Consider the following 27,808-nt stretch of genomic DNA (forward strand, 5'->3'; position numbering starts at 1 on the left):
TGGAACGTGGAGGCTAACCAAGAGAGTTCTACTTAAGTTGAGGTCAACCCAGAGGGCTATGGAACGAAAAATGGTAGGGGTAACATTAAGAGATAGGAAGCGTGCAGAGTGAGTCAGAGAAATAACTCAAGTTACCGACATTCTAGTGGAAATTAAGAAGAAGAAATGGGCATGGGCAGGACATGTAGTGCGAAGAGAGGATAACCGATGGTCGCTGAGGGTAACAAACTGGATTCCAAGAGAAGGAAAGCGTAGCAGGGGCCGGCAGAAAGTTAGGTGGGTGGATGAGGTTAAGAAGTTCGCGGGGGTCAAGTGGATGCAGCTAGCACAGAACCGGGTTAAGTGGAGAAATATGGGAGAGGCCTTTGCCTTGCAGTGGGTATAGTCAGGCTGATGATGATGATTTCTTGCTTCGTTCAGAGGCTTTATAAGCCACTTGTTTCGTAAATAAATATAGTTGGAAGTCTGTGCCTTGTTTGTACCTGTGTGTTCTTTCAGTCCTGTCTTATGCGCAGTTTTACTCGTTCGCTTCAAAACTATGTGGTTGGGAAATAAGCCGCCTAAAGCAGAATCATGTTATAGATGTATAGATAGGCCATAGAAGTTATATATCATATAGAGCTACTTAGTATGCAGTATGATAGGGAGCACTGCTGTGTTCATTTACTCGCATATCAATTGGCATCTTACGTAGGTGAGCCAATGCGAGCTCTAAGCCTCCAGCATATACAAGCCACAACACTCCGGATCACAGCAAAAATCATTCTCTTTGAATGCAAAAAAGAGCTTTGTCCTGAATGGAACCTTTTGGCTAATACTTTAGCCTAAAAGTTTACCCTTGGATTTGGAGAAAACGCAAGATTCCTTGAGGCAGTGCACTTTTGGCATTGTGTGGTCACTGCTAGGATCTCTAGGTGTATGCACTGGTTGCTTGGAGCAGCTGAGAAATTTTTCACCATTCATTCTTCTTGCTTCTAGAATCTTGCTGTAGTTGCTTAAACCAATTTATCTTACTGATTATGCAGCATGCTCAAAATCTGGACCACAAGTTAATATAGTTTGAAATATAGTGCTGTTCATTAGCAAAAAGGGGGGGGGGGAATGGGCATGTGATGACTGCCTCTGTAGACAGCCCCTATAGCATTGCAATAATGTTGCATTTTACATTCACCACTATAACTTGAACCGAAACAGAATGGGGTAAGAAATGAAGATGAATCACGAGTTAATTAAGGAGCATAGGTGGATTCTATATTCATTTATTTATTTTTACCCACAGCGCCACATGTGGCATTACAGAAGGGGGGGGGGGGGGGTTACAGTTTTATAAAGCATAAGAAAAAAAACTGTTACAAAGACTATGTTCATTGATGTCTTGTGCATCATTCCAAAGGAAGGACATGCAGTAAAAATTGTGCCTTCCAACCCCTTAAGGTCTGCGCGATCAGGTTTCTTAGTTCTTACTCTGTTCTTAAAGGGACAGAACACTGGCCAAAATATGTCATGAGATTATGGTGGTAATGAAAAGACCTTGCCTCATATAGACGATTTTAGTTTCGATGCCTGGGCGCAGCCATCTTAGTTTGATGATGGCGCCCCGTATGAGCCAAACTAGGAAAGTCCGCTCTGGCTTCCTTTTGACGCCATCTTGGGCTGTGCTGTGCGTGTTGATGCTGCGATGCGGCAGTGTAAAAGTGCTGTTCCGCGGTATATGTGAAAACTATCCGACACCTTGGTGCTATTTTATGTTTTGTTTGAGCGCGCCAGCAAATCGTATACAGTAGAACCCCGCTGATACATTTTTCACGGGATCGTAAAAAAACAACGTAAGAGCCAGGAAGAAGGACAAATTGAAAAATGACAGTAGTGGGCAAGTGAACGCATGTTTATTACCATGCTAGTGCTTAAAAAAGTTGTGCAGCGTTGTCTGTCGCATTTTCTCACGTCCTTTGAGCACAACTCGTTTTTCCAATACAGTCGAAACCCGCGATAGCGAAATCTCGAGAATACGAAATTCTCGCCGCAACGAAATATTTCCGAGATCCCGGCAAATGCCCATAGGGGCCAATGTATTTCGTATCTCTCGGTAACGAAACATTTTTGTACCGCAATCCCACGATAACGAAATTTTCTGCAGCGTCGGTCCGCATACTGTCTCCCATATTATGAATAACAGCGTCAAAAAAGCACTCAAATTGAGCAAACTGCAATAGCGCGCTTGTGTGGCTACTGCGAGAGCATTGGCGCCTGGCAGCCGGAACAACTTTAAAAACTTTAGCCACCTTGAGCCGGTGCTAGCCACCATACCGGCGCAGCGCGTGTCCTCTGTGATCGGTTTCGCGTGGTTGTTTATCTCGGAGGCTATGTTCAGGGAAGGCAGCCTCGCAGCGACACCATCAGGGGGCGACACTAGATCATCAGCGCTGCACTTTTAGGCCTGCGAGCGGTGCACATGTGTTCGTTGTGTGTGGTGGCGGTGTGTATGAGCAGCAGTCCGCACGTTTGCGTTGGAGATGTTTCCGCCAGCCAAAAAACGAAGATTTTTGTCTCTGCAAGAGAAGGCTGCCATCATTTCTCAAGCAGAAAAAGGCAGGAAAAAAATGGATATTGCCGACGAGTACGGGATTGCGTGCAGCTCACTGTCGACAATTTTGAAAAGCAAGGCAGCCATTCTCGGTGCGCTTGAGAATGGTGCTCGAGCACATCATAAAACAGTGACGGCTGCGGTGTTCCCGGACGTTGACAAGGCGGTGTTTGCCTGGTTCTGTGAACAGCGCGCAAACAAAGTGCCTCTGTCTGGCAAACTGCTGCAACAGAAGGCTCTGGACTTTGCCTGCATGCTCGGGCATGACCAATTCAGAGCAAGCGCTGGCTGGCTGGGCCGCTTTAAAGCCCGTCACGATATTGTGGCCAAGGTGATTTCGGGCGAAGCAGCAGGAGTGGACCCGGTGGTAACATCGTCGTGGCAGCTGACTGCCGAAGAAATCCTGGGGCAGTACGAACCCTCAGACGTGTATAATGCGGACGAAACGGGTCTATTCTATCAGATGCTGCCTTCGAAGACCTTGGACCTGAAAGGTCAAAAATGTCACGGAGGGAAGCACAGCAAGCAGCGCGTAACAGTATTGTTGTGCTCCAATATGGACGGCAGTGACAAACGGCCGCTTCTTGTCATTGGCCGGAGCAAGAAGCCCCGCTGCTTCAAGGGGAACCGCACGCTGCCTGTCCAGTACACCTCGAACGGGAAGTCATGGATGACCCGTTCAATATTTTCCAGCTGGCTTGAGGCCTTCGATGCGGACATGAGAAAGGCAGGCAGGTTGGTGAGCCTTTTTTTAGACAACTGCACCGCCCATCATGTTGATATGGAGCTCACAAACGTGCGCTTGTTTTTTTTTTCCGCCCGGGTGCACTTCTGTTGTGCAGCCACTCGACCAAGGCGTCATACGAAGTGTGAAGTGCGCCTACAAAGAGAGGCTAATTCAGCTTCTCATTCTTAACCTCCATCACAAGCGCCCCACCGACGTGGACTTGTTCATGGCGCTTGAGATGCTGGCCGCTGCATGGCTTGCGACGCCTCCGACCGTGATTGAGCACTGTTTCAAGCATGCGGGCTTCGCCCCCACCCAGCAGACATCATGCGTGGACGAGTCGCCAAATAAAAGCGTGCTTGAAGAGACACTTCACGATGACTGTGCTGCCAGTGCAGTGCCACAATCGCTGGCCAACGCATGGGGTGCACTTTGTGCTGTCGACACCTATGTTGTTCCAGATGGCCTCAGTGTCGATAATTTCGTTCGCGCTGATGACGACGTAGTTGTCCATGAAGAAATGACCGATGAGGCTATCATCAGCAGCGTGTGCGAAACTGACGACACCGAGGACCAAGGTCCACAACATGGAGAGACGGTAAACCCGAGGAATGTGTTGGACGCCTTTGACACGATCCGGTCGTTCTTAGGCGCACACGACGACGACGTGGCAATGGATCACTTCTTGCAGTGTGAGAATAGAACCATGAAGTTGCTGCAAGGCAAGGCTCGGCAAACTAAGCTGACTGACTTTTGGCAATAAATTTTATTTTTGCGGGCTGTTTTCTATCTTTTCTGTCTCATTTTCGCGGCAACGAAATTCTCGCGAAAGCGAATTTTTTTGCTGTCCCCGGCGATTTCGTTATTGCGGGTTTCGACTGTACTTGCAGTGCTGCATTGCTCTCGCGGTCGTCGCAAACATACCTTCTGAGAAGGTCTAACGCCGCCACAGTCGAAGTGAAGGTGGATTTAGGCAGCGGCTCAATCTCCAGGGGTCGCTTCACTATGCACTTTTTGTAAAAATGCTTGACATTTTTTATGATGCCAGCATCCAAGGGTTGAAGGTGGCTTGTTGGGTTGGCCGGAATGTACACCACCTTGACGTTCCGCAGCGACGTAGTGTCCTTAGGGTGCGCGGAGCAGTTGTCCAAAAAAAAGAACAGCCTTTTTTCCTGACCGCCCATTTTCGAGTCCATATAGGACAAGAACTCCTCAAAAGTTGCGCACGTCATCCAGGCTTTGTTGTTGTTCTTGTAGTGGCAGGGCAGGTACCGGATGCTTTTCAGGCACCGTGGGCTTCGAAATTTTTCAATGACCCACGGCTTCGTCATCTCGGAGCCATCCGAGTTGCAACACAACAACACGGTGAGGCATTCTTTGCTGCTTTTCCCGGCGTGGCAAGCTTCGTCTTTAAAGCTCAGCGTCTTTGATGGCTGTACCTTATAAAAGAGGCCTGCTTCATTGGCATTGAAAATATCCCTGGGTTCGTAGCCCTTGATAATGCCCGCCATGGACTCTTTCCAGTTGTCTATGGTAACAGTGTCCACGCTTGCAGCCTCCCGTTCACGGTTTGATAGCACATTCCGTGCCTTCTCTTAAAGCGGTCGATCCAACCGTTTGACGCACTGAAATCGTCGATCCCAAGCTTGTCTGCTATCTCCAGCGCTTCTTCGTGCAAAATGGTGCCATCAAAATTCACACCTGCAGCTCTGGCTTGCTTGAACCATATGTAAACAGCCTCATCAAGCTGCACGTGCCCTGCACTGCGGGCTTGTTTTCTTTTGATGTCGAATGACCGGGCGTTTCCTTCGATCTCGTTTCTTTTCGAAACAATGGAGTTCAAGGTGGATGGCGCAAGTCCAAGATCTTTTGCGATGCACAGCCGCTTCCGCGTCGGGTTTGCATCCACGGTGCGACGAATGTTCAGCCTTTCCTCCAAGGAGAGCACTTTGTGCTTTCTTGATTCCATCACTGTAACAAGTTCTTGTGCTGCGGCGGAACGAGGCAGCCGCTAACCCACAGTGATTTACGTTGCAGCGTGAAAGGGTCGGCATGGCGTCAGGTGGGCGATTGAGCGCGCTGGACGCGTGTGCACACAACCACGGTACGAATTCACTTTTTGCATATCCCACAGCGGGAAAATACCCGCGAAATGATTCCCAGCCAGAGGCGCGAAACGATGCAATGGTATGTGGCAGGAGTCCGAAGCACGAAGTCAGCCGCGCAAGCACCAACCACACAAAGGAAACGGCATGGGGGGAACGAAAAATGGCACGTCGCACGATGATAGGTAAAAAAGATGCAAAATTGGATTGGATTGGATTGGTACTCAGGCTGCTGCTGCTGATGATGATGATGCCGCCTGCCCGAGCACTGCAAGCGCCTTCTGTAGACACGCCAGCAACGACAGGCCAAGCCAGGCCAAGTCAGGCCAAGTCAATTGGCCATAAAAGTAAACATGGCCGTCGCTGCTTGTTACTCAGGCTTGCCAGTTTGCGATGTATGATGTGGGGACGTGCCCGCAGTTACGACGTAACAGCGGGGTTTCTAATGCATAGAACACTATGTGGGTCATGCCGGGACTCGATCATAAGAACGCAGCAGCCGGGAAAACGCAGCACACGGGTATGCAACAGCGGGGTTCTACTGTACCATCCGTTTGGCATGGAGGCAGCTGTTGGAAGCAGCACTAGCGGCTGGGGCGACTGCGAAAGACAGCGCTCTGCTTCCGCAGGCCGAACTCATCAGCGTTAACTGTGAGGATATATCTGTTGTATCTTTCACGATACATGTATTCTCAATTAAATTTTATGATCGTAATAGCAACTGTACACACAAAAACACAGCGAATAAACCGTACGGGCAGCTACCGAACGCGGAATACAGATACTACGAAAGATGCTTTCCATGTTATCGCCGCATTGATTTAACGTGAAGTGCGATCTATTTCATGTCGTGTGTTTCCTCTCGATAGTGCATATTTACATTCGATGTTGCGCTGCTTTCATTTCGCATAAAGGCATGGGCAGCGTTCGCCGTGGTTACGCCACTAACCACTGCTATTGCGTACCGAGCTTGGCGAATGCATGCGTGTCTGCGGTGCGCCGGCGACTGAGTGCGCAAAGCATACGATCGAGCTGCCCTGCTTCAGCAATGTAGTTAAACCACGGTTGAAGAACAGCACATAAAAGAAGTAGTGTCTAAAGTACCATCTGTCGACGTTTTTATGCAGCCTTGGTGTACGTCAGGCGGCGCAGCAACATCGTATTCCTGTCTCGTCGTAGCAGCATCGCTTACATGACATATTGTTGAGAAATAAGTCGAAAAACGTGCGCTCTCAGCTGCGCCATGAACGAAGACGACAAATTCGCAGCACGTACAGTAGCACTTACGAAAGTGGTGCCGCCCGCTGGCGTGGCAGACAACGGCACTCTCGCCGAGTGCTACTCCCTAGTTGTCGCTAGGCCTAAATTGTTTCGCATCGAAGGCACATCCGACGGCGCTTTTGTAATTGCTCAGCGCTAGAGTAAATGGTCTCTCGTGGAACTGCCGTACTGCCGATCCTATTGCATTAGTAAAATAAAATGTAAATTTCGGTGATGCCTTAGCAGCGGAGCAAGTGTGCAGACGAGTCGCGCGTTGCACCAGCGGCAACAGGCTGTGTTGAGAAACTTGTTCGTATTGCAGTTATGTACAACACGGTAAGGATAAGAGATCCGTAAGAAAGATGTTTTTTTTTTTTTATTTTTTTTTTTTTTTTGCTGTGGGCTGAAATGAAGACCAGATTTTAGCACGCTCTTCTTGCGCTGGCGGAAGAGATCCACCGTATCGTGTGTGCAGAGGACTTGCGAGAGACACGGCCTGCCCGATGTGCATTTACTATGGCGGTGAAAGTAAAGTGGGCATCATATTCGTGAGTCCATCATTGGTAATAAGTTTGTCTGACCAACACAAAACGTTCATAGGCAAATTAAATCAGGGTGGACTGGAAAGCGGTGAAGCAAAAGCATATCATAGCCGCACTCAGGCTGTTGTTGCATGCTTCCCACATACGCTCTCGGCAATCATCTTGCGACTTCTTCGATTGTTTGCTCAGTCCACGAACACGCATTGCTGTCCCGGTGACATTACCATTAAAAGTGGCGCCAATAAAGGTATTTAAGTCTCTCAGCCGAAAATATACCAAAGTGCAAGGCCGCTCTGCTATGCATGGAGCGTGCGAATGCACAGCCCACTCTGTACTGGCAAGAATAAGCCGGTGCAATGAACCTGGTTAGAGAGCATTTTTCTCCGCTCCTGCTTGCTCGTGGTAAAACGGTCTATAGTGCAAATCGAGCACTATAATGTCAAAGAAAAGGGGTCTTTACAATTTTAATTTGCCTTTAAGAATCGCATAAAAACAACTGAGGCTTTATCCAGCGGAGAAACCTTATTACTTTCAGTGTAGTACCACACGTGACTAAATGTCAGCAAAATATTGCTAATATTCGAAACTGCGCATTGTTCTTTTTTTTTAAGGAGTGCTTGTCATAATTCAATATATTTTTCGCTCTCTCCACTTCGTCCTTAAATAAAAACCACCCCTCCTTTTGCACCGCAAGAGGCATACTTTCAGGTTTTTGCCACTAGACGGTGCCACACTGTTCGGAATTTCGGGAATGAAGTGATGATAGTGCTCACTAAAGCTTTCGCCGACGAGGCGTGCATTACTATGCCATAACAGCCTTCAGTGCGAAGGCCAAAAGGGCGTTACTCTAAACAAAAAATGTCTAATTACTGTCTGGCGAGTGAAATTTATATTTGTTTTCGGTATGTCTTTTTTGTCGACCACCAGTCGTCACCGCGGTTGCTGCTCATGGTTTCTAGCATCGGATCATATAAAAACAAGCACATGCACTGATTGAAAAAGTCTCGGTAAAAATTTTCTACTAAGTTCCTACCAGAATCGCCATGGAATTGAACATTTTAGACATCAATCTTTCCATTGCACCGAAAAAAATTTGAGACCTAAATCCCAGTGTTCTGTCCCTTTAATGGTACATTGTCATAACCAGTTATCAGCTTCTTTGTCACTGCTGGTTTTGCTTTATCACTTTAAATGTCTTTGTGGTCTGGCATTAAAAAAAGAATGAAAATATAAAGTTATGTGGCAGTGACACATGCGCATCTGGTAGGGTCATCAAAATTATGTGGAGCTTAGAACTGACACCAGTAGGATTTTCGAGGCACGGCACACTTTACTGCTGTTCTTGGGCGTTGCAGCAGGCTACATTTAATACCATGACTAAAAATTAAAAATAAGTGTGTTTTAATGAGAGCAAATCGGTTTTATCAATCTAGAAGTTGAAGGGAGACCTCAATGTGGCATTAGTGAGAGCCTTATGTGCTGTACTGTGTGATTTGTGCGATTTTTAAAATTTTAAAGCGCATCTTTGAGTACGACGCTGCTGTGAGTTCTTTGGGGATGTTCAGAGGACAGACTAAGGTATGCAAAGCGCTACAGTCAAGTCCAGATATATCATACTTAAGCATTTCAAATTATTGGCTATATCGTACGCACATATTATCCCCTTGAGAATCCTTCGTCAAAAGTATGGGAAATTTTAAAGGCAGTAAAATCTTGTTGATATGTTTATACAATTTACCTGTTACAAACCCTTCTTCCATCTTTATTCCCTAATGCCCCCCCCCCCCCCCCCCCCCCCCCTCTGCATAGTAGCATGTCAGCGAACGTTAACGGTGGCTAAAATCGTTTTATTTGAAGTCTTTTCTCTCTCTCCCTCCCACTCAATATTGCAAGTGGTAAAAATATCCCATGAAGTTCCTTATCTTTTCTCCCGGTTAATATGTTCCCGGATAACATGATTTCCCGGCTGCTAAGTTCAAATTTTCAGCAAATTATGGTCATATGATAGCCTTAGAGATCAATTACACATGTTCTAATATACGGGCTGAGCCCGGAAGTGCGTGGCATAAGCTAGAGAACAACTACGCTCTTTGACCGGGATGGCTTCTCTGCTGCTCCTTGATGCAAAGGGGCAAAGCTGACATGTGAAAGCCATTCCTGCAGAGACATGACATGGAGAGACATAGGGATTCTTCACAATGCCTTAAGCCGCGTTCAGACTACGTGCGCATCCGTCGTAAGTATCGTATTTATCACAGTGCGCATAGCGGCTAAAACTCCCGTTTACGTAGTTTGCGACCGCGCATGTTCACACTGGGCGATTTGGTAAGATACATTCTTTACGAGCGGCCAATCACCACTCTCAACATGGCGCCGGTTAGCAAGTGGCTGATAGCGGCGGTCTGGGCTCTTCAAGCTCAAAATGAGATGTGAAAGAAAAGACTGGACACACAAATAAAATACGAAGAAGAACAATGGGTGTTTAACAATTAACCACTCGATTACAAATACACTTCTTCGTTTCGCACACAGTTTTCAAATATCCACTCACGTGCTAACATCACTCACTCCTTCGCACATTTCTTCACGCGCCCGCTCTCATTGTTGATGCACCATACACTCCTGCTCGGTGTCCCATGATCGCACTCTCTCGCACCAAAACATGAACGCTGTGTATACGTAGTTCCGGCGTGCGGTCCGCCTGCATCCCTGCTTGTGATTTTACCAGTGCCCCGGAGCGATCTTGGAGACGGGCCGGGGCGGTGACTCAAAGGTCGTACTGCTGACTCCAAACAATGAGCCGGGGCACGTGGCAGACACGGAAACGTCCGCGGAACCTTGTCCCCCCCCCCCAGAAAACGCTGTTTTCGTTTTCTCTTTTACGGTGAGCTTCTTTCAAACTTCGACGAGTCCGCGCCAGCTCCGTTCTGCGGCCCGACCACAATGTTGCCCCGCATCGGCCTTTCGCTGCAGGCCAACTGTTTCCTCACTTGTCAACGGAGCCGACGGGCTGTGAGGATGCACTTGGATGAAGCGGGCATCCCCCGCCTCCATATTCCTCACTTTTCTAAACTAGAGGAAACGTTTGCTTGTTGAGAGCTTGTTCGCACGTGAAAAAACGGATTGAAAAACCACTTACTGCTTTGACTCAGCGCACTGGCAATTTGCAGCGAGGCATCGTTTTGCACTTCTCTCTTTGCGATTTCAGCTACTGGTAGTAGAGAACCGGCCTCTGCCGAACTTCTTTTATAAGAGGCGGATAATACCACAGCGAAGAAGATTCCGCACTACACATGATCAAGCTGCGGACAGACACAATCACCGACGCAACACCAATAACACCGGCGAGCTGAGACACTGCAGCAGAGTAGGAGCTTTGGATGATGTCACCTACTAGCTGGTTTGCGCGTGAAATCTGGGAGGACCGGAAGCCCCGTGGCCGGAAAGGGAATACCGAAATGGCTGCGCGCATTGGTTGCGCGTAACAGACGTATCTGTGCTAGTCGTAAAAGTCGCGGGTCCTCCGACATTTACGCCCATGCTGGCTGCGGCCGTTACACATCTTACGTTCATGTGACAGCAGTCTAAACAGACACATAACGTTTCTTGCGCTTACGCTTGCGATCTTTACGAACGATACGTGTGTTGCGCACATAGTCTGAACGCGGCTTTAGGGGCAAGAGGTTGAAGCATTTGGAAACAACTATGCGCTTACATTTGAGCGGGCCAGGTCTGGGAAAGGCAATATTGAAATAAAAATGTGCCAAATCATTCAGTTCAACAACTTCTTCACAGTGCATTGGTATAAGAGGGCGAAGCATCTGGAAACAACGAAAGAGCTATCTCAGCTTGTCATTGCTGGGATAGTACCGGTGTGGGGCTAAATCCCTTTTACAGTAAGGACAACATGAATGCAAATTGAATTCTGCGAGAAATACAAAAGGTGATTCATATCTTCGACAAGAAAATTATAACCTACATTTTTATGAAGTAAAAGGGTCAACAGATGCTTTTGTACCAAGCTATATTTTTCAAAGTCATACAGTTTTTTTATTATACTTTTATTTCTTATTTAAAAAAAATTACAAGGGTTCAGCACTGCTGAACCAAATATTGAGTGAAAGCATTAGCTGCGGGTGACCGAGCATTCTTCTCCTCTTTTTTTTCTTCCTCAGCCCACATATAAAGCCCTGCTTTAACCAATCCATATGAACGTGCCTTAGTGGCCTATAGGGGTAACGTGAATGCCAGGGTCCTAGCAGGCTGATTCTGACATAACGTCCCATGTGAAACGAGAGACCCAAGTTGGCAGCTCCTGCCAGCTTGGGGGTCGCCTACGGGGGTCGTCTAAAGGTCAAAGGTCAATGGTGATCACCGCTGTTCCACACTGAAGGCTCAAACTGTGAGCAGTATTGCTTTCGTAATAAAAAAGGCGCATCAAGGGGATTTCAATGTATGTCAAACCAATTTCAAGGATCATTTGATACAGTAGAATCTCGGTGATACTAATCTCATGTGATCGCGCAGAAATTGTATCATACAAAAATTTATAATCAAAACAAACGAAAATCGATATGCAGAAGCATGGAAAGGCATTCGTGCAGACTTGGTTATTCCTGAGGCAATTTATTTACGACTGCATGGCCACTGGTCATCACTCCTGGCATGTGTAATGTGACAGTTGATCGCAATATCGGTGATATGTAGGCAAAGCGCTGGCAAAAACTGCTTCTTGCACATACAGTGCGACTGACAATCACGGATTAAACAGTATTCGGGCAGTGCACAGTGCTCAAGGCTGTGAGAGCGGTTTGAGTGTCTACCGTCTCCTGGAGTGCTTACCTAGGGTCGCTGCTGTAAGCTTTGTGAAACTATCTGTACCTTAGTTTTAATTATTTTTTTTATTATAGTGTGCTCAAAAAAGAAGGAAATGCCTTACGATAGGTAGTGGCTAGTTCGAAAGCACTACACACTATGGCTTCTATGCGCTCAGTTTCAACTGAGTAATGCCTATCAAGTGGCATGCTGCCCAGCATGCTAGCAGGTGGCATGTCTAGCTTGGATGCACTGTACTCTCGCTTTTGGATTACATATAAGCTAAGCTTATCACCTGCCATTTTAACACGTAGCTTAAAGGCCCCATTCACCGAAAAACCGACGTCTGTATTGGCATTGTGAGCCAAAAATCATGAGCATGGCGCTGGCAGGCAGTTGCTGGCAGCTGACATGGCCGAGCAATAACTGGACTTCGCCCCCTTCTTTCATCTGGAGGAGTGATATCAGAATCATCCCGCCAGGAACCATGCATTCATGTTACCCTTGGGCCACGCAGGCGTGTTTGAACGGCTTTATATGTGGGCTGGTAGCCTACGGTATTCTGCGATGCCTTTAAAGGCGGAGCTTAAGTGTCACCTGTAATGTTTCATATGCATCAAATTGCCATTGTGTCAAACTATTGCACATTCTCCTTAAAGTTTGATATATCCATGCTCGACTGTATTCGTGAGGGGATTTAAAATGGTCCCCACCGCTAAGTAAAGCTTTTTGTAGAACATTGCTAGAACTGTAATGCTTTAGTTATGTTAGCACTGCAGACAGCCCCAGGTCTGACTGGTCCTATTTTGCAAAACATTTCTTTTTGGGGCAGGTTCCTGCAACTTTTCACTTCCCTGGCAGGCGGTGGTCATCTCAGCGGGAGACCGTGGCACTGATTCGATACTTGAATTGCACTATCTTCTCTAAGAAGGCATGTGAAATTCACGACAAACTAAATTAAGTTCAATTTATTCTACTTGTGATACTGTCAGTGTGTGTGATCTGGGAAAAGATCTGATATTATGAACACGGCCTTGGATGAGTGTTTTCATGCATTTGGGGTAGAAAATGCACTTTGAAGACAATTGAGCAGCCACTTGAAATGGGAACAGTTTGGGTTCAATGTTTACGGAGAAAACACACCCTAAGGGGTATTTTCCTAAGCATTAGACCAGTACTTTTTCTGCTTGACGTTAATGAGTTTGCTCTTGCACTACAATTTGATCTGCGAGCCGTTCTAGCAAGCTCAGCTGGTCGAGTGGCTATTCTGGAGAGACAGTGGTCTTGGTTTCAAACCTCGGACAAGGACTAATTTTTTTTTCTTTTTTTTTTAAACTATAAGCTTCTGAGGGATCTGTATAGTGTTCCTTTGTAGCCGCATGGCTGTACATGCTTATGAGTATTTACTCCCTCATTACAAAGCTAACATGAATAATTAAAATTGATTGCCAAACAAGGCCAATATTCTGGAATGTTTTTTAATTTACTGCTGTTTCAAGTTAAAGAAGAATGCTTTTTCATAAAACATGGCTATCAAAAGAAACAAAATATTCCAAGCAACTTTTGTTTGCTCCCATCAGCGGTAATTCACTGTACCTGTTAGGCTAAGCAGGCTATAATTAAAGGAATGAGAATCAATAGCAACACCAATAAAAAACTTTTTGTGCAGCAGTGGTTCTCGAATAGCTGTGCAGGCTGCTTTTATGGTTTCCACTAGCTTTCACACTGGACTTCCGAAAGCAGCTATGGTTTTGAAAATTGTATGCGTGATGGAAAAGAATCGCCAGGAGTGTCAGTACAAGATCGGGAGAATGCCGCAAATCTCAGAAGCAGAAAGTCGGCAAGCACATTTGAAAGGAATCTGCTGGAGCTTAAAAACTGGCTTTAAAAAATAACGAAGACCTGCAGAAATGCTAAATATTTGGAGCTGTTAAGCCCCGTTCACACTTGCAACTCGCAAAGGTTATGCAATCATTTTGGTCGAAAAGCGACTTTCGCAGGCCATTCAGGCACTACTCGATTTTCCAGAATCAGCAGCACAGTAGAAGGGAATGGAAGTTAGTTTTTACAGAAGTTGCTGATGAACAATCAAGATTGACAAGTCTCGTTTCGAGTGAAACCATTTTGGGATTGCTAGTGTGACCATCGGTAAAGCTGAGCAGCTCCCTGGTCGCACGCCCTTCGAGGAGCGAAATTATGAGTGAGCCTTTACTGTCATTCTCTTTGAAGATGCTGATATTTAGGATGCCACAACTCTGCTTGTCGAGGCTAGCAGCTTCCGCCGAAAAACAAGAAGAAAGGAAGCAGAAATGGTTTATGGGAAAAGCGATATCAGAGCTAACGAAGGGTCACAGGATTCATAACTTGTATGATCCAAAATGTCTTCTTTCTGTCCTATTGCGCCTTTTTATCCTTGAAACCTTGGAGTTCTGTGCAAACTCTGCATCGGTGGCACTTGGATAACATTTTGCTGCCGGCAAGCCTGGTTAAGCCGAAAAAGCCAGTGTCTGCTGAAGTAGAAGCAGTAGAAAAGAAGTAGCAGGGGGTGGCAGATAGCAAATAAAAGCCAGGTGAGTCGTTACGTGATTCTGTGGGGTGTTTAGTTGATAGAGCCAATACCAGTCTTTGGTCGAGTAAACAAATAAAATGAAACGTTGGGCTGTGACTTGAGTTGGAGGTCTTGGCATGAGTGAGAGATAGGTGGGATAGGTGGGTGGGGATGAAAATCTAATTCCGGAAAGTAATAAACAAAAATGCTTACAAATTGGACTTATTGGTAAGAGAAGAAAAGCAGGAGCATTCATGCACAAGCAACATTGCTTAATTGTGATGCTTGTGACAACCAGTTGTCATGGGGGTTGTATGTGGGAGAGGTGTTCCTTAAGGCAGATAAGTTTGAGAATGCCTATCGTACCATAACTTCTTGTTTACAATGCTTTGGGTAACAATTGCATTCAGAGAAGAAAATGAAGGGGATATCACAGTTCGGAGTAATGCTTACATGACAAAGAAGCTTTCTGAATGCCATCATGAAGCATTGTATTTTGTCCGGATACCTCCTTATTGGAGGAGTGATGTCAGCATGCGATTATCGGAACAAAATACAACAAGACAGCTCGTTAAAAAAGCACGAGAGCGGCAACTTGAGCTGCAACGCCAGTGAGACCGTTCCATCCACACTCCCTTGTGACACCTGAAGACAGAGCAGTGGTTGTGCGATGTCACCCCAAATGCAGGTACACTAGCCCACTGAGCTCTTATGGATCGCTTTGACTGGATTCTGGCATGGGCCCGAATGCTGTCTTGAATTCAAGATGTGAAAATGAAACCACACCCTTAGAATGCCACACCTGAGTTTACTCATGGTGCATCTTGTGCTCATTCCTTCCAACTGTCGACTGAGTTCGGGTTAATTCATTAGAATAAATGTTTTTTTCCAATCTTATACACAAAATAAGGATGGCCTGCTTAAAGCGTTGTTGCTTGTGTGCTGGATAGGGCAGTCTATTGAGCATGTAAACACAAAACCTTGAGACAGAACGAGGAAGTTGACAATTTTTTTACATCTCTCTTTCAGGATGTCGCTATTCATTGCTTATGTCACAAAAAGAAATCAAATTCATTAGTGTGGGAGAAAACGGGCATTACAAATATAGAACCAATGCAGTATTACATGCAATTGCAATAATATAAGAGAACCAGAAAGGAAGAAGGACCAGAAGGAAAGGGCAGTGTATACAAGGTATACACAGAGCAACACTACATTTAGAATGTTAAAAAAAAAGTGCATTGTAGGGCTGGTGCTCATCTTAAAAAAGGGAACAAAAGTGTGCTCACTTTCACAATGCTTAAATACAGTAGAACCCCGCTACAGTAAACTCTGATATAGTAAAGTTAAACTGAAGTCCCAGTTCGTCTTCCATATAAAGACATTTTTAGTAAAAATTGGTTATAGTAAAGTGCATCTGGCCACGGCGACGACTTCCCACGAAATGATATTGCCACCCGTGCACTGCTTAGAATCACAAGGCAAAGATTTTTACTTAAAACAAAAATTAATACCAAGTGTTATTTTAAAAGGCTTTATCACCAAGCCTAGCAGCATCCAGGAGGAGCCTACTTTTCGTAGACATTGGAATATGTAGGAAAAAAAAAGTAAAGCTGTCTACAAACATGAAAAGGCGGTGGCACAGTCTGTTCAGAAAGTAAAGGAGAGTAAAAGTGCAGCGAGAAATAGGGAAGGGGAAGAGGCAGGCGAACATTCGCAGCACGAGGCAGCGCAGACAAGAAGTGGAGGTGCAGTGTGTGCGGGCTTGAAGCACTTGACTGCTGCGTACATTTATTATCTATTGCCTTTTAAAAGACAGAAACAGTGGAAAATGATGCCGTATTCATGCAAGGTTTTGGTTTTACATGAAATCAAACTCGGTTGTATTCATAGCCATACTCCCTTTGTTACTCACTTCCTGTGATAAATGCCAAGATTTGAATTCACTCTACCCTGCTGGCTTCTTTTTTGTTTACTTGATTGTTGCTGTGCTAGGCATCTATTGTGCTTTTGTTAATGCTCAAGTTCACACATACTTTTATAGATGAAAGGCAGGTACAACTGTTTTTGCAGTGGTGATTTGAGGTAGTCGTTTTGGAGTCTGTTTAGTTCAGACATGGCAAATGTACATGGGAGACCAAAGTGCTACCTTAGTGATGTCAAAATTCAGGGAGTATTGGTGAACTCAGACTCAACAGTGAAACCAAAAAATTCACTGACTGCAGATGTTTTAGTAGTGATAAAACGGACAGCGACCCCCTGAGAAAGAAAACAGACATAGAAGCACCACTCAGCATTGGAATGCAAATGGATTTGGGGCCTGTGTTATGGCCAGGTACATGTCCTACATAAGAAAATATCAGTAAGTGGGTCCTCTCGAAATATGTGGCACTCAAAGAGTCCCAGCACGTGAGCCATGTTGCATGCGGTGCGATTACATGAGCTGGCTTTGAGCTCAGTCTTCCTCTCGTATGCTTCTTTCTTACCTGCCCTAAGTGGCCTAAGGAATTCATTTGATTCATATGAACATGTTAACAAATGGTGCAGCAATCACAACACGACTGCTGCGCACACTGGCCTCATCTCCAATCGTAAGGGTCTAAAATACTGAATGGTCTTAAGTGGTATGACAAAGTGACATGCTGCAAGGCCTAGCAAAGCTCTTTTCAGCTTCCTGGCAGTCGGCTCAAATAAATTCATGTGGAAAGTGCTGAGAACTGCCATTTGGAAATGCCACTATATTTCACCACAAGTTTAGATGACGAAGAAATTTGTAATTTATGAGAATTTTGAAAGATTTTATAGCTGTGCAAATTAAGTAGTCAGTGCTATTCATAGGCTGTTTGAGGTTTCGAATATTGCATACCCCTTACTTTTTATTTTATTTCTAACAACATACAATCCATGCTCATGGGTGTTTTTTGTGGACAGGCTATATGTGTTCTTTGCATCTCTCATGGTGCAGCAAGGCCGGCGATTTTCATCGCCACTCCCTGTTTTCTGCATAAAAAGTTGATATAAATTGAATTTGCTCACAGGTTAGCATAACTGATGTTTTCTGCCTTGACTGTGACTGCATGAAGTGGCAGTAGTCAGAACATTCGGTGGTTTGTAATTCTGACAGAGGCAATAGAAGCTCTCTAAATGTTGGAGTTTGGATGGGCTGATTTCTCTTGTCTTTGGTGCAGTGTCTACATTGAAGCCTGCTTCTAAGTGCCAAAGGGTCATAATGTACAAAGGGAGAAAAAGCTCTTTGAACAAGTTGTCGTGTCTTGCAGCATAGTGAATGTAGTGAGACAGTGTGCTTGCTGTTTTGCTTGTGCATTTCACAGTATAGTATTAGCTGCCTGTAACATCACCTTATACATAGGCTTCTTCACAAGTTGGAATGACATCAATGATGCAAAATGGGACACTAAAGAGGGGAACTAGATCGAAAACTGCTAGTTAGATTTCAGCATCTTAATGTAGCCCCGTGTAAAATATGAGAGGGAGCAAAGTATGAGCATTCAGTTATTGATTATTCTATAATTATATGTGCCAAGTGCACTTTTTTTTTTCTTACTAGTTTTCCTCTTGGTTTATTTATATATGAAGGTTATTCTCAATTTTTCACGAGAAATAACCAGAAAATTCGCACTTGTGCGCTGAACTGTTGGGCACATTCATATTGTTTACAGGATTATGGTAAGCACTCTTTAAGCATAACCTCAAAGGGCAAGGAAAATTGTTTCCATTTGTCAAGGGTTTCTTTAACAGAGAGAAAATGGGACACAAGTCACAAACTTTATTTCGAAAAAGGAAGCAATGAAAGGAAAATTGAAAGCATTGTCGAATTTGCAATGGCACTTTTGAGCTGTAAAATACTGCAGAAATGGTCACTTATATATAATCACATATTTCTCTTGAAATGTAGAATCTGGCAATGACAGTTGATGCCTTGAGGTGGTTCCCTCCCATTTGCTCAAGCAAGCTTAGCACGCCATGCTCTGCTGCTACTTTGGCAGTGACACGCTCACATGCATTTATAGCAAATGTCACAGTACTGGCATATCTCAAAAGCAATACTGTTATTGTATTTGAACCAATATAGCATTGGCTCATTGGTTAGGGCACTCAACTGCTGTGCCAGGTGATGTAGGTTTGATTCTGGCTGCAGCGGCTACGTTTTGATGGCGACGAAACGCTAGGTGCTCGTGTACTATGTGATGCCAGGGCACTTTAAACAACTACAGGTGGTTGAAATGCATGCACCATTGCGGTACTGAGTTGTGTTTCTAGTTCTTTTTCCTAGATGGTAGGAAATTGTAGCTCCGATTAAGATTTTTTTTCTAACTATGCTAGTCGATATTAATATTTTGGCTGGCGTTGTGCTTAAAATAATTCTATTTGACTGACTTCAATCTGTCGAGATTCTGCTGTGTCTCTTGTGCATGTGGTGCAAAGGCTATCTTTAGCGAAGGCCTTGTTGATGGTATAGTTTACTGCAGTAATCATTACCATGATGCCGCTAACCCTTTGAGCTCTTAGTTGTCTTGGGTTGTGACAATAACTCACTTAACAAAGAGAGATCAATACAAAAAAAATGCACAATGGCATTAACACTGCAGGTCAAGGGGCCGTGTAAAATTAATTTTAAAAAATAGTTCACACATGCTTTTATACCATTTGCTCCTTTGGTTGTGATGAAATGAAAACTTGTATTTCTGAGGCAAGCTCCACAGCAAGCAACGAGGTTCAAATGGGACTGTATGGCAAGCCTGAGCTAAAATAGATATCTATAATCAGAAGCCTAGTTAAGGCGGCTACAGTAACATGTCCATATTGGGGGCAATCGAACAGCTACCAGTAGAGCTTAAAACTCTGAAAGTAGATTCCTGCTCGTCTGTTAGGTTGTTTGTTCACCCTTCTTTTGTATACAGAGTTGTAAATTGCTTCTCATTGCTTATTATCTGTAGCCGAACTTTAAGTATCAGTGATCCCTGTAGGCATCAGCTGGTAGATATCACCCATTGTGTCACAAGGCGACACTGATATACAGCATGGAAGGCATCAGAGATAAAATGCTCATACAAATGGAGCCTCATCCATCTTGAGCTTTGCTGCACAAGTGTTTTTTGATGCAGTGTTCCACTGCTGAGCATTAGGTTGCATGTTCCGATTTTCGACCTTGGCACCCCATTTTGGAAAACGAAGTGTAGCATCCATGTTTTGAGTACTCAGTGCACATAAGATGACCAAAGAGCATTTTTAAGGTGAAAGCATTTAATGGCTCACCGTTGTCGTCGGCAAAAGTGTCATGGTTTTGCGGCGCTCTGATTGGCTGAGGGTGGGATGACGTCATAGAGGTCTCGACCAATCACAGGGCACTATTGTTTGGCAGGTGCTGCCAATTCGGGCCTCTCCTTTCACATGGGAGGATGATATCAGAATCAGCCTGCCAAAACACTTGCATTCACGTTATTCCTAGGCCACGCGGACACGCTCATATGGCTTCGTTAAAGCGGGACTTTATATGCTGGCTGGTAGCTTACGCTATCTAGTCATATCAGGCGTCCATGTGGCACCTTTCATTTGGTGCTTCCTTGAACGCCACACCACACAGCCTATAGAAGCAGATGCAGTAAAACCAGGAATCAGCGAAGTTTCAAACAAAGGCTTTTGCCTTATCGCACTTTAGTGGTCCAAAGTGCCACACAAATTTTTATTATCATTCCTTTCTGTTCCTTTTTTTTATTTCCTCACAGGTTTTTTTAGTAGTTCTTATTTCAGCACCACTTGTCAAGAGTCACTAGTGGCCATTCTGCATGTGATGATAGCATGCGAGGTAATCCCTGAAAGGAAAGAAACTGAGCATGTCGACATCTCATGAGGCATGACAACAGTTGCATGTGCTCTGCTTGGCCTGGTCACAGTACTTACCCTTCTGCATGGTATGAATGCCGGGAAGAGAAAGACAGAAAATGGCATCTTGAAGAATGGCATCTTGTTTCACGGTGCTCGCAATGAATCCTGCCTGCTACCACTCCAAGATCTCACAAGCTGTTTGCTGCCTGGAGATGCCCTTCTCTGAGCATTTGTTGAGTTCTGAGCTGTTGATTTGTCTCCCATTTCCTTCATCGTCGTCCCTCATTCGCTGCTTTGTCAGGTGCCCTTTACGGGCGGTCCGCAGCCTCCAATTGGATCGGCCGCAAACACAGCAGCTGCTGCGGCTGTGGCCGCGGCCACCCTTCAGCAGCAGCAACAGGCTGTGGCGGCCTCTGGCCCCAACCCAGCTCAGGTCACGCCCAAAACCAAGACAGCACTGGCGAACCTGCTCAACACACGGCTTCAAGGGGTCGCCAGAGGTCCCGGCGACTTGGCCGGCGATGTCATGGGTATCGTGCGTCTCCCCACCTCAAGCAGCGAGGAACAGCAGCAACAGCAGGCACAGCACATCAGGGTCGGTGCACGCATCATCGTCGCTCAGGACACTTTCCTGGCAACTTGAAAATACTATGCCTGCACAGACAACATTCCAAGTTTTGCACCAAGGGCTCGAGCCTTTTTGTTCAAATATGCATCTGACAAGAGCAGCCGCCTTGTTTGCCTCATTTGAATTTGTAGTAGCTGTTGCTCGTAAACCTGCAGATTTTGGATGAAGACTTGGAGCTGAAAAATACAGCTGCAAACACACATGAATACTCTAAGGTTGTCAAGAGGCAAGTAGCATGTCCTAAGGAACTGTCTGACTGGCTTCTTTTGCTGTCAGTGGGCCAACAGAAGCACTTGTCTTGTCAAGCTTCTTCTGAGCTGGCGTCTTATTTCTTTGGCTGTAATTCCATGTCTCTGAGGCTGGGGCTTTCCTGGACCTTTACTTTGTGCCTTTGCTGCGCACCTTACATCTCCTGGTGATTGGAGCTGTTTTCAATTCTTTGTTTTCCCACACACCTTAAGTCTTCCATCAGACAAGCCTGTTGATTTGTACAGTGTGTGGAGTCTTCACCTCTGTCGGCCCTAGTTTCAGGGTAAAGCAAGGGACCACTTTCTCAATGTTGAAGTGCCCATTGCTGCTTGCAAAACTGCAGATTCTATTTGGGACTTAGTTTAGTAAATGGCAAGGAGTAAGACCAGTGTGCAGATTCTGGAGAGCAGCCATTGCTAAGAAGATTTTAAAGCCATTTCCTTGGTAAACTTCCCAGTAGGGCTCCGAATTTTTTTTTTTCTTTTTTTCATGTTTGCCGTGATGAAAGGATAAAAAGGTAGGGTTAGCAGTATGTAAAGGAGGAAATGATGGGCAGTTCCCCGGGGCTTGCACATCAGCGCTGGTTTTTGCATGGCCAAATTAAAATGGGTTACAATACATACATGAACCAGCATCTTCAGATGTTTGATGTGCAACTATTGAACATGCCATACAGCCTGGAGTGGAGTACATCAGCGTTTTGGGGGTCATGGTTTTGCAGTAAAGCGAAGCGGGCACAATGTCTGCCCAGTTGCGCTTGGAACTTCAGTTGATGCAGACAGTATTCATGCACGTTTGCGTCAGAGAGAGGATGTATACATTGAATATACATAGCTAAACTTTTCGGCACACACTGGGGCCATATTTACTCAAATCTAGGCTGGCCTCAAATTTGATCCAACGCCCAAGAGTGGAGGGCCTGGGAAAAAAACTTTCCTTGAATGTATACTGACTGGAAAATAAGAAATTTGAAAACTACAACAGTTGCAAAGTCAAAATGGCATTTGTTTGCCACAGCCCTGCCGCCACTCACTTGTCACCATTGTCGCTGGTTTCCTTGTCACTGTCCTCTTCGCACAATGCACTATCTTGTGATCTATCAAGTGCATTCGTAATGCAGCCCTTTCTGAACGAGTGTGCTACCAAGCCCTCCGAAATGTCATCCCAATCTACAGCATTTCTGCTCCTCCTAGGAACACGAGCTTTTTCGATCCCTTGAAGTTAGCTGGTCTGTCATGCCGCCAGGTATGATTGTGACATTTGTACAAGCTTTGGTGAGCGCAGCTTTCACTCCATCGGTCAGGTGCCCAGGGTAGAAATCGAGAACATAGAAGGGAAGTGCAGGCTTGAGGGTTCCAGCTTTACATGTGTCACGAGAAATAATTTATGAGAACTTTTGCAAAATTGTGCTTACTCCTAAAGCATAGCACTAAAAGCACACACCTGTGCCTAGTAGACCTTCAAGCGCCGTTCATATCCAGCATGCTGGCTTCCTGTTAATGGGAGAAGACGAAGCTGGACAGCCTGTGGAATTCTTGCATGAAGTCAGAGCTACCTTTTAAGTACTTTGTTGACTGTGGCTAGTATTAGTAATGGCTGCAGTGCTGTCTCCTAGTAAAGTCTTGTTCGGGGACCACCAGCATACAATTATTCCAGTTTAAAATTGTCCTTGGGTTTATGGCTTCTTGAATCTAAGTCAGCCTATCAGTTTGATATTTAATATCATTAAAGAAAAAAAGAATGCTGGCCTAGATTCGAATAAATGCCATACTTGTGGTTGTGTCACATTATCCTTTTTTAAGCCAGAAGACATGGTTCTTAGCTACCAAGCTGTTTAATATTTGGCTGTGGTGGTTATTTCTGTAAGGCCTTTTCTGGAAGCAGTGTTGTACTGGAAGTGTCTGCCATTGCCATGAAACTAAATGTTCTGTGTGTGCAGCTAAGCATTGCTTTCTATATAAAATCTTTTGGGGCTTTATCGCTGCCAACTAGGAAGCTCCATTGATGAACCCTGCCTCCTACCGACCAATCCGTGGGCCTCCACCCCAGCACTTGCCCAGTGATGGAAGAAACTTTGGCACCGAAGTGCAGGCAAATGCCAACATGCCGGTTGAAGCTCACTTCTACGGTCATGATCCAAGAACCCAGGGTAAGTCGAACATTCAGTGTTTTCCATTTTTTGTCTGTGCTGCCTATGTTTCTACAAGCCGCTAGAGTAATGCATGAATCAGCTAGGTATAATTGCATTCATGTGTTTCAGCCTTATACTATTTGCAGCGGCATATTTTAGTGCCCTTTCTAACTCAGCGCAATTGAATTCTACACTTGTGTCTTAGATTTGTTCCTGGATACGAAAGATAGCAATGAACAAGAACATGGTGCGGATATATGCTGTATTGATGCACTGACAACCGATTTTGACACTGTGACTTGGGTTAATTATTGAAAGCTTTAAGTGTAAGTTAGACACTGTGCATACTCACTATTAGGGGTGTGCAAATAGTGAAATTTTCGAATATGAATCAAATACGAATATGGGGAAAAAAATGCTTCGAATACCGAATCAAATATCGAATATCTGATCAGTAAAAAAGGAAAATTAATTATAGCAAACATTGTTTCTCTTGTTCATTTCACAAATCACATGGAACTTTCAAATTAAATTAAATTAGACTTGCACAGAAGTTTATACCTTACTGAAAAATTCAGTATAATTACTGTACATGATTCCTGGTACCAGCTTTTGTACAGGAAGGACCTGCATGAAACTGGGTGGAGCTATCATATTGCTGCTGCATAGGTTAAACTCATCAATTGAGCCTTCAAGGGACTAGAAAAAATGTCCGAATTAACCGAAAACTCAAATTATAGAATGGTCCTGCAAAAACTGCTAAAAGCTGTTTGCATAATAGTAATTTTATTGGAACGCCTGCATAATGGTTGTTTTCATTTGAGATGAAATTGAAGTAAGCCCAATGTTTTTATCCCGGTTAGCTGAAGAGGGCTTCGTTTAGTGCGCACTGTCGGGAAGATCCTCTTCCCAAAACGGCCCCATTGCATTTTGGGATTGCAGCACTGCACAGTCTACTTGGTCGAGCGTAGCGGTGAAATGGGCACTGCGGGGATACTGCAGTTAATCCGAAAATTTTTTATGTATTCATTATTTTTGAATATTGTAAAATCTCAAACTTCCATTTTTCGAATACGAAGTTAATAACAAACACATTCACTTCGTATTTGAAATTTCTAATATTTGCACACTCCTACTCACTGTGCCACATTGCTCAGGGATGTCATATTTTTGGGGGTAGTATTATTAAGTGGTTTGTACTATGGCTTCTTGTGTCAATTATTGGTAGTTGTAGTGTTTTTCATCCTCGCTACAATTCAGCACAGATGCATATGTGTTGCTAGCTGTCTCTTGTTTTCCTGGGAAACTTTTTTTGTGTGTCATTGCACTCTTCTCTTATAAGGGCATTGCAGGCTCTTTATCTCCAATTTTGGCTGGTAGGCCCTCCACCTTCGGTGGCTGTGAGGAGCCATTAAATTTTTGAGGAGGGGACTTAGTACCCCTGTCAGACAAGCAAATTTAGTGTCATTTAAATCAAATGGCATTAGCATCTAATGGCATTCACTATCGAATGAATATGGAAAACTAATTTGCATTCAATCTCAAACCAAATGTATACTCTGGACATCAGACACGGAGCAGAAACAAGTAGCGAGAAAAAAATAATGTGCGCACCGTAAAACCTATAAGTTCTATTTCTTGCTAATTTTAAACAAAAAGATAATTAATTTTTAATTTCATTTTGGTGTCAAACTATTTCTGCTGCAGACTGTCATACAAAGCTATACAAAAGTACCGTTTCCTGCTCGTGACCATCAGTCATTTTATGTTCTGTATTTCTTGCTGGCTGGCTCCTCACGTGCGTTTATGTAGGAAGTTTTAATGCTGTAATTGAGTGCTTCGTCATTTGGATGTCAATTCCACTCTGTGCTTCTCTGTGCTATACAGTTGAGCCTGAATGTAGTGGACCCAGATTATTTCGATTTATTGGCTATGTCAAGAACATACATTATAAATCCTGAAAAAGTATTGGAAAGTCGCGTAGTATATCGAGCTCCATTTTTTCCGGCTGTACAATATATCGAATGGTGTGTCGCGCCCTTTGGTGCTTCTCCTTCTGGCACCCATTGAACACTTTTCGACGTGGAGATGAGTGGGTCGGCGGCAAGGCTTTGGATACACATTGACAGTGCTGTTGGCATGAAACCACGAAAAGGGGTTAGACTGGGGTGCTTTTGAGGTTGATCTTTGGGTTCTTACTCTCATTTTCCACACCACATCGCTGTCAGGCAGTGAAGCCAACTTAAGGGGGGACATGGGTCTTGAGCAAAATTTTCTTAATATTTGTCCTGTCAGTATGAAATTTGCAGGGTTTATGTAAATTCTTGTGCTGGTTTCAAATATGTTGTTAGTTTTCTTCTACATAAGTTTGCTGAGTAGTTACAGCAGCTTTGCTGTTCCAGACTTGCGGGAAGCTTGTAAAAATATCTACTGAAGGGAAATTGCTAAAATGCACATGGATCTGTTCCTGAATGTCTAAGGAACACAATAAAACAAGTTTTGTGCTCCTGCCTTACTACAAGCCAAAGTTATGGAAGTTTTAAGTTTCAGCTTCACAAGTGCAACCACCCCCTTTCTACATCTTCTTATGTTTAAAAATTTTTCATGCAGTTGAGACCTTGTATAATAGCTTTATTGTGTTCCTTTAACACTCACGAGCCAGTAAAAAAAAAAATCATTACAAAGTAACGAGTAGGAGAGCCACAATGCCACCCGCAAAATAGAAGGGTAGGCAAAATTTTCATTTTGAGAAAAATGGGAAAAACTAATTGCAATGTCAAACATTAATTTAATCAATCAAAAGCTGTAGAAATGCAGGCCACTGTGGCCTAGAAGGCTCCTGGACAGTAATCTGCATTGGGTTTGCCCTTCTGCTTTCGTTTTGCTGCAGTCTGAAAGGCTGCAGAGGAAGCGTGAGGAAGCACGCTTCCTCTCTGCTCTCAGACATTCACTGGTGCAATGCACACGTTTACAATTTAAAATGGCTATAAACCTCCAGGAATGTACTCTCTTTGCTTTCCAACGTCCAAGTGTCGCCTCTTTCATTTTGATTTGCAGTTGCAGCGCATTCAGTTGTCACTTTTTTTTTTTTTTTTTTTTTATGTACGTCGTTTTGCTACGTCCTCGCATCAAGACCGCGGTGAGGAACATTTATTGCAGAAAAGAAATGTTATTTGGAGCTGTTTGCTGCTTCCCAGTGCTCTGCATTGCACTGGAAGCAAGTGAATTCCCTAAGGACTATAAACGAGGTCCGATCGGCGCAAACGCGCGGTGAGCTCTACGAAGACGACGTGTCCCGCAGTTTACGCATTGGAGAATAAGTTTGACGGCAATTCCTTATCCCCGTTCACTTTTTTAAATGCCAATATCGCCGCCGTATGTTTTACGCTTCGCCAATCTCGGCAAATTGTTTAGATCTGACGATCGTGAACTCCGCATCGCCAAGCGGACTGTCCGCCGCGCTGCCGTCATCGTTACGAACACAATCCGTCTACCGCTTCGTTGCTGGAGTTGGCGCGAGTTCAAGCTTTTCCTGTTTTGAGCTTATCTTTCTGCTCATCTGCGGCCTGCGTTATCACTGTCGCGGCGGGTGCGACCGCTGGCAGTAGCAGTCCCCCGTGCTGGGGAACACGCTAGGCCTACTTCAGGCTGGTACACACGATCATTCGGCGCACGATTTTCGTCGGCCTGAGCGCGCACAGCCAGGGCAGGGCATCACTTGAGATGATTATTCAACTATTTTTTTTTTCACTTTTTTCACAAATTCTTGCCATGAACGCACCTCGCGGTTCGGAACCAAGCGCGGCCGGCGTCACGTCTCCGGTCCGCCGTCTCCCCGCGGCTCGGGTGCGCCGAGCAGACGCCGTCAGCCAACTCCACCAATGCGGGGACGCCTTATCGTCACGTGCACCCCGAAAGCCAATGGGATTGCAAATGCCACGTTTTCTTTTTTGCTATTTTTTATGCGACCAATGGGCGGATGTAAACAGCAGAGGCGGCAATTTGAAGACGAAAGGCGGCTCTTTCGAATGAGACCAAGATGGCTACGGTGCCGCGCACAAAATGGGAGCTACGCCTCGCGGAAAATGGTTGTTTCGGGGGTCGTTTTCGGCCCAAATTTGGGCGACATCGATTATATAAATTGGCATTGTGACTAAAATACCGACCCTAGAGATGAAAAACTTAGCAGATAGGTAGATAAAGAGATACTGATTTCGCAAATCACATTTTCTAAAAAGTGATTTTTTCGCGATTTTTTGGTCCGAAAGACCCGTGTCCCCCCTTAACCTAAGGTGGTACTCTTGTTGCATGCTTCGCTTCCAAAGGTGTTGTGGAAACCAGCTGTACTTGAATTTTAATGAGCAATTGTTCT

General features: G+C 44.8%; 1 protein-coding gene across 3 annotated transcripts in view; it reads left to right on the top strand.

The window, feature by feature from the left end:
* The window catches only part of LOC146197702 (uncharacterized), a 152,641-nt gene that overhangs the window by 38,303 nt on the left and 86,530 nt on the right, over positions 1 to 27,808 (top strand). For 2 of the 3 annotated variants that reach the window (XM_084599612.1, XM_084599611.1), the window contains exons 12-13: positions 20,730 to 21,023; positions 23,298 to 23,454. In XM_084599612.1, the coding sequence (XP_084455738.1) occupies positions 20,730 to 21,023; positions 23,298 to 23,454 (451 nt within the window). The remainder of the gene's footprint in view (positions 1 to 20,729; positions 21,024 to 23,297; positions 23,455 to 27,808) is intronic. The other variant, XM_084599613.1, reaches the window with a different exon arrangement.

This window comes from Amblyomma maculatum, chromosome 3 (assembly GCF_055883805.1).
Source record: "Amblyomma maculatum isolate TAMU_Amacu chromosome 3, ASM5588380v1, whole genome shotgun sequence".
Lineage (NCBI taxonomy): Eukaryota > Metazoa > Arthropoda > Arachnida > Ixodida > Ixodidae > Amblyomma > Amblyomma maculatum.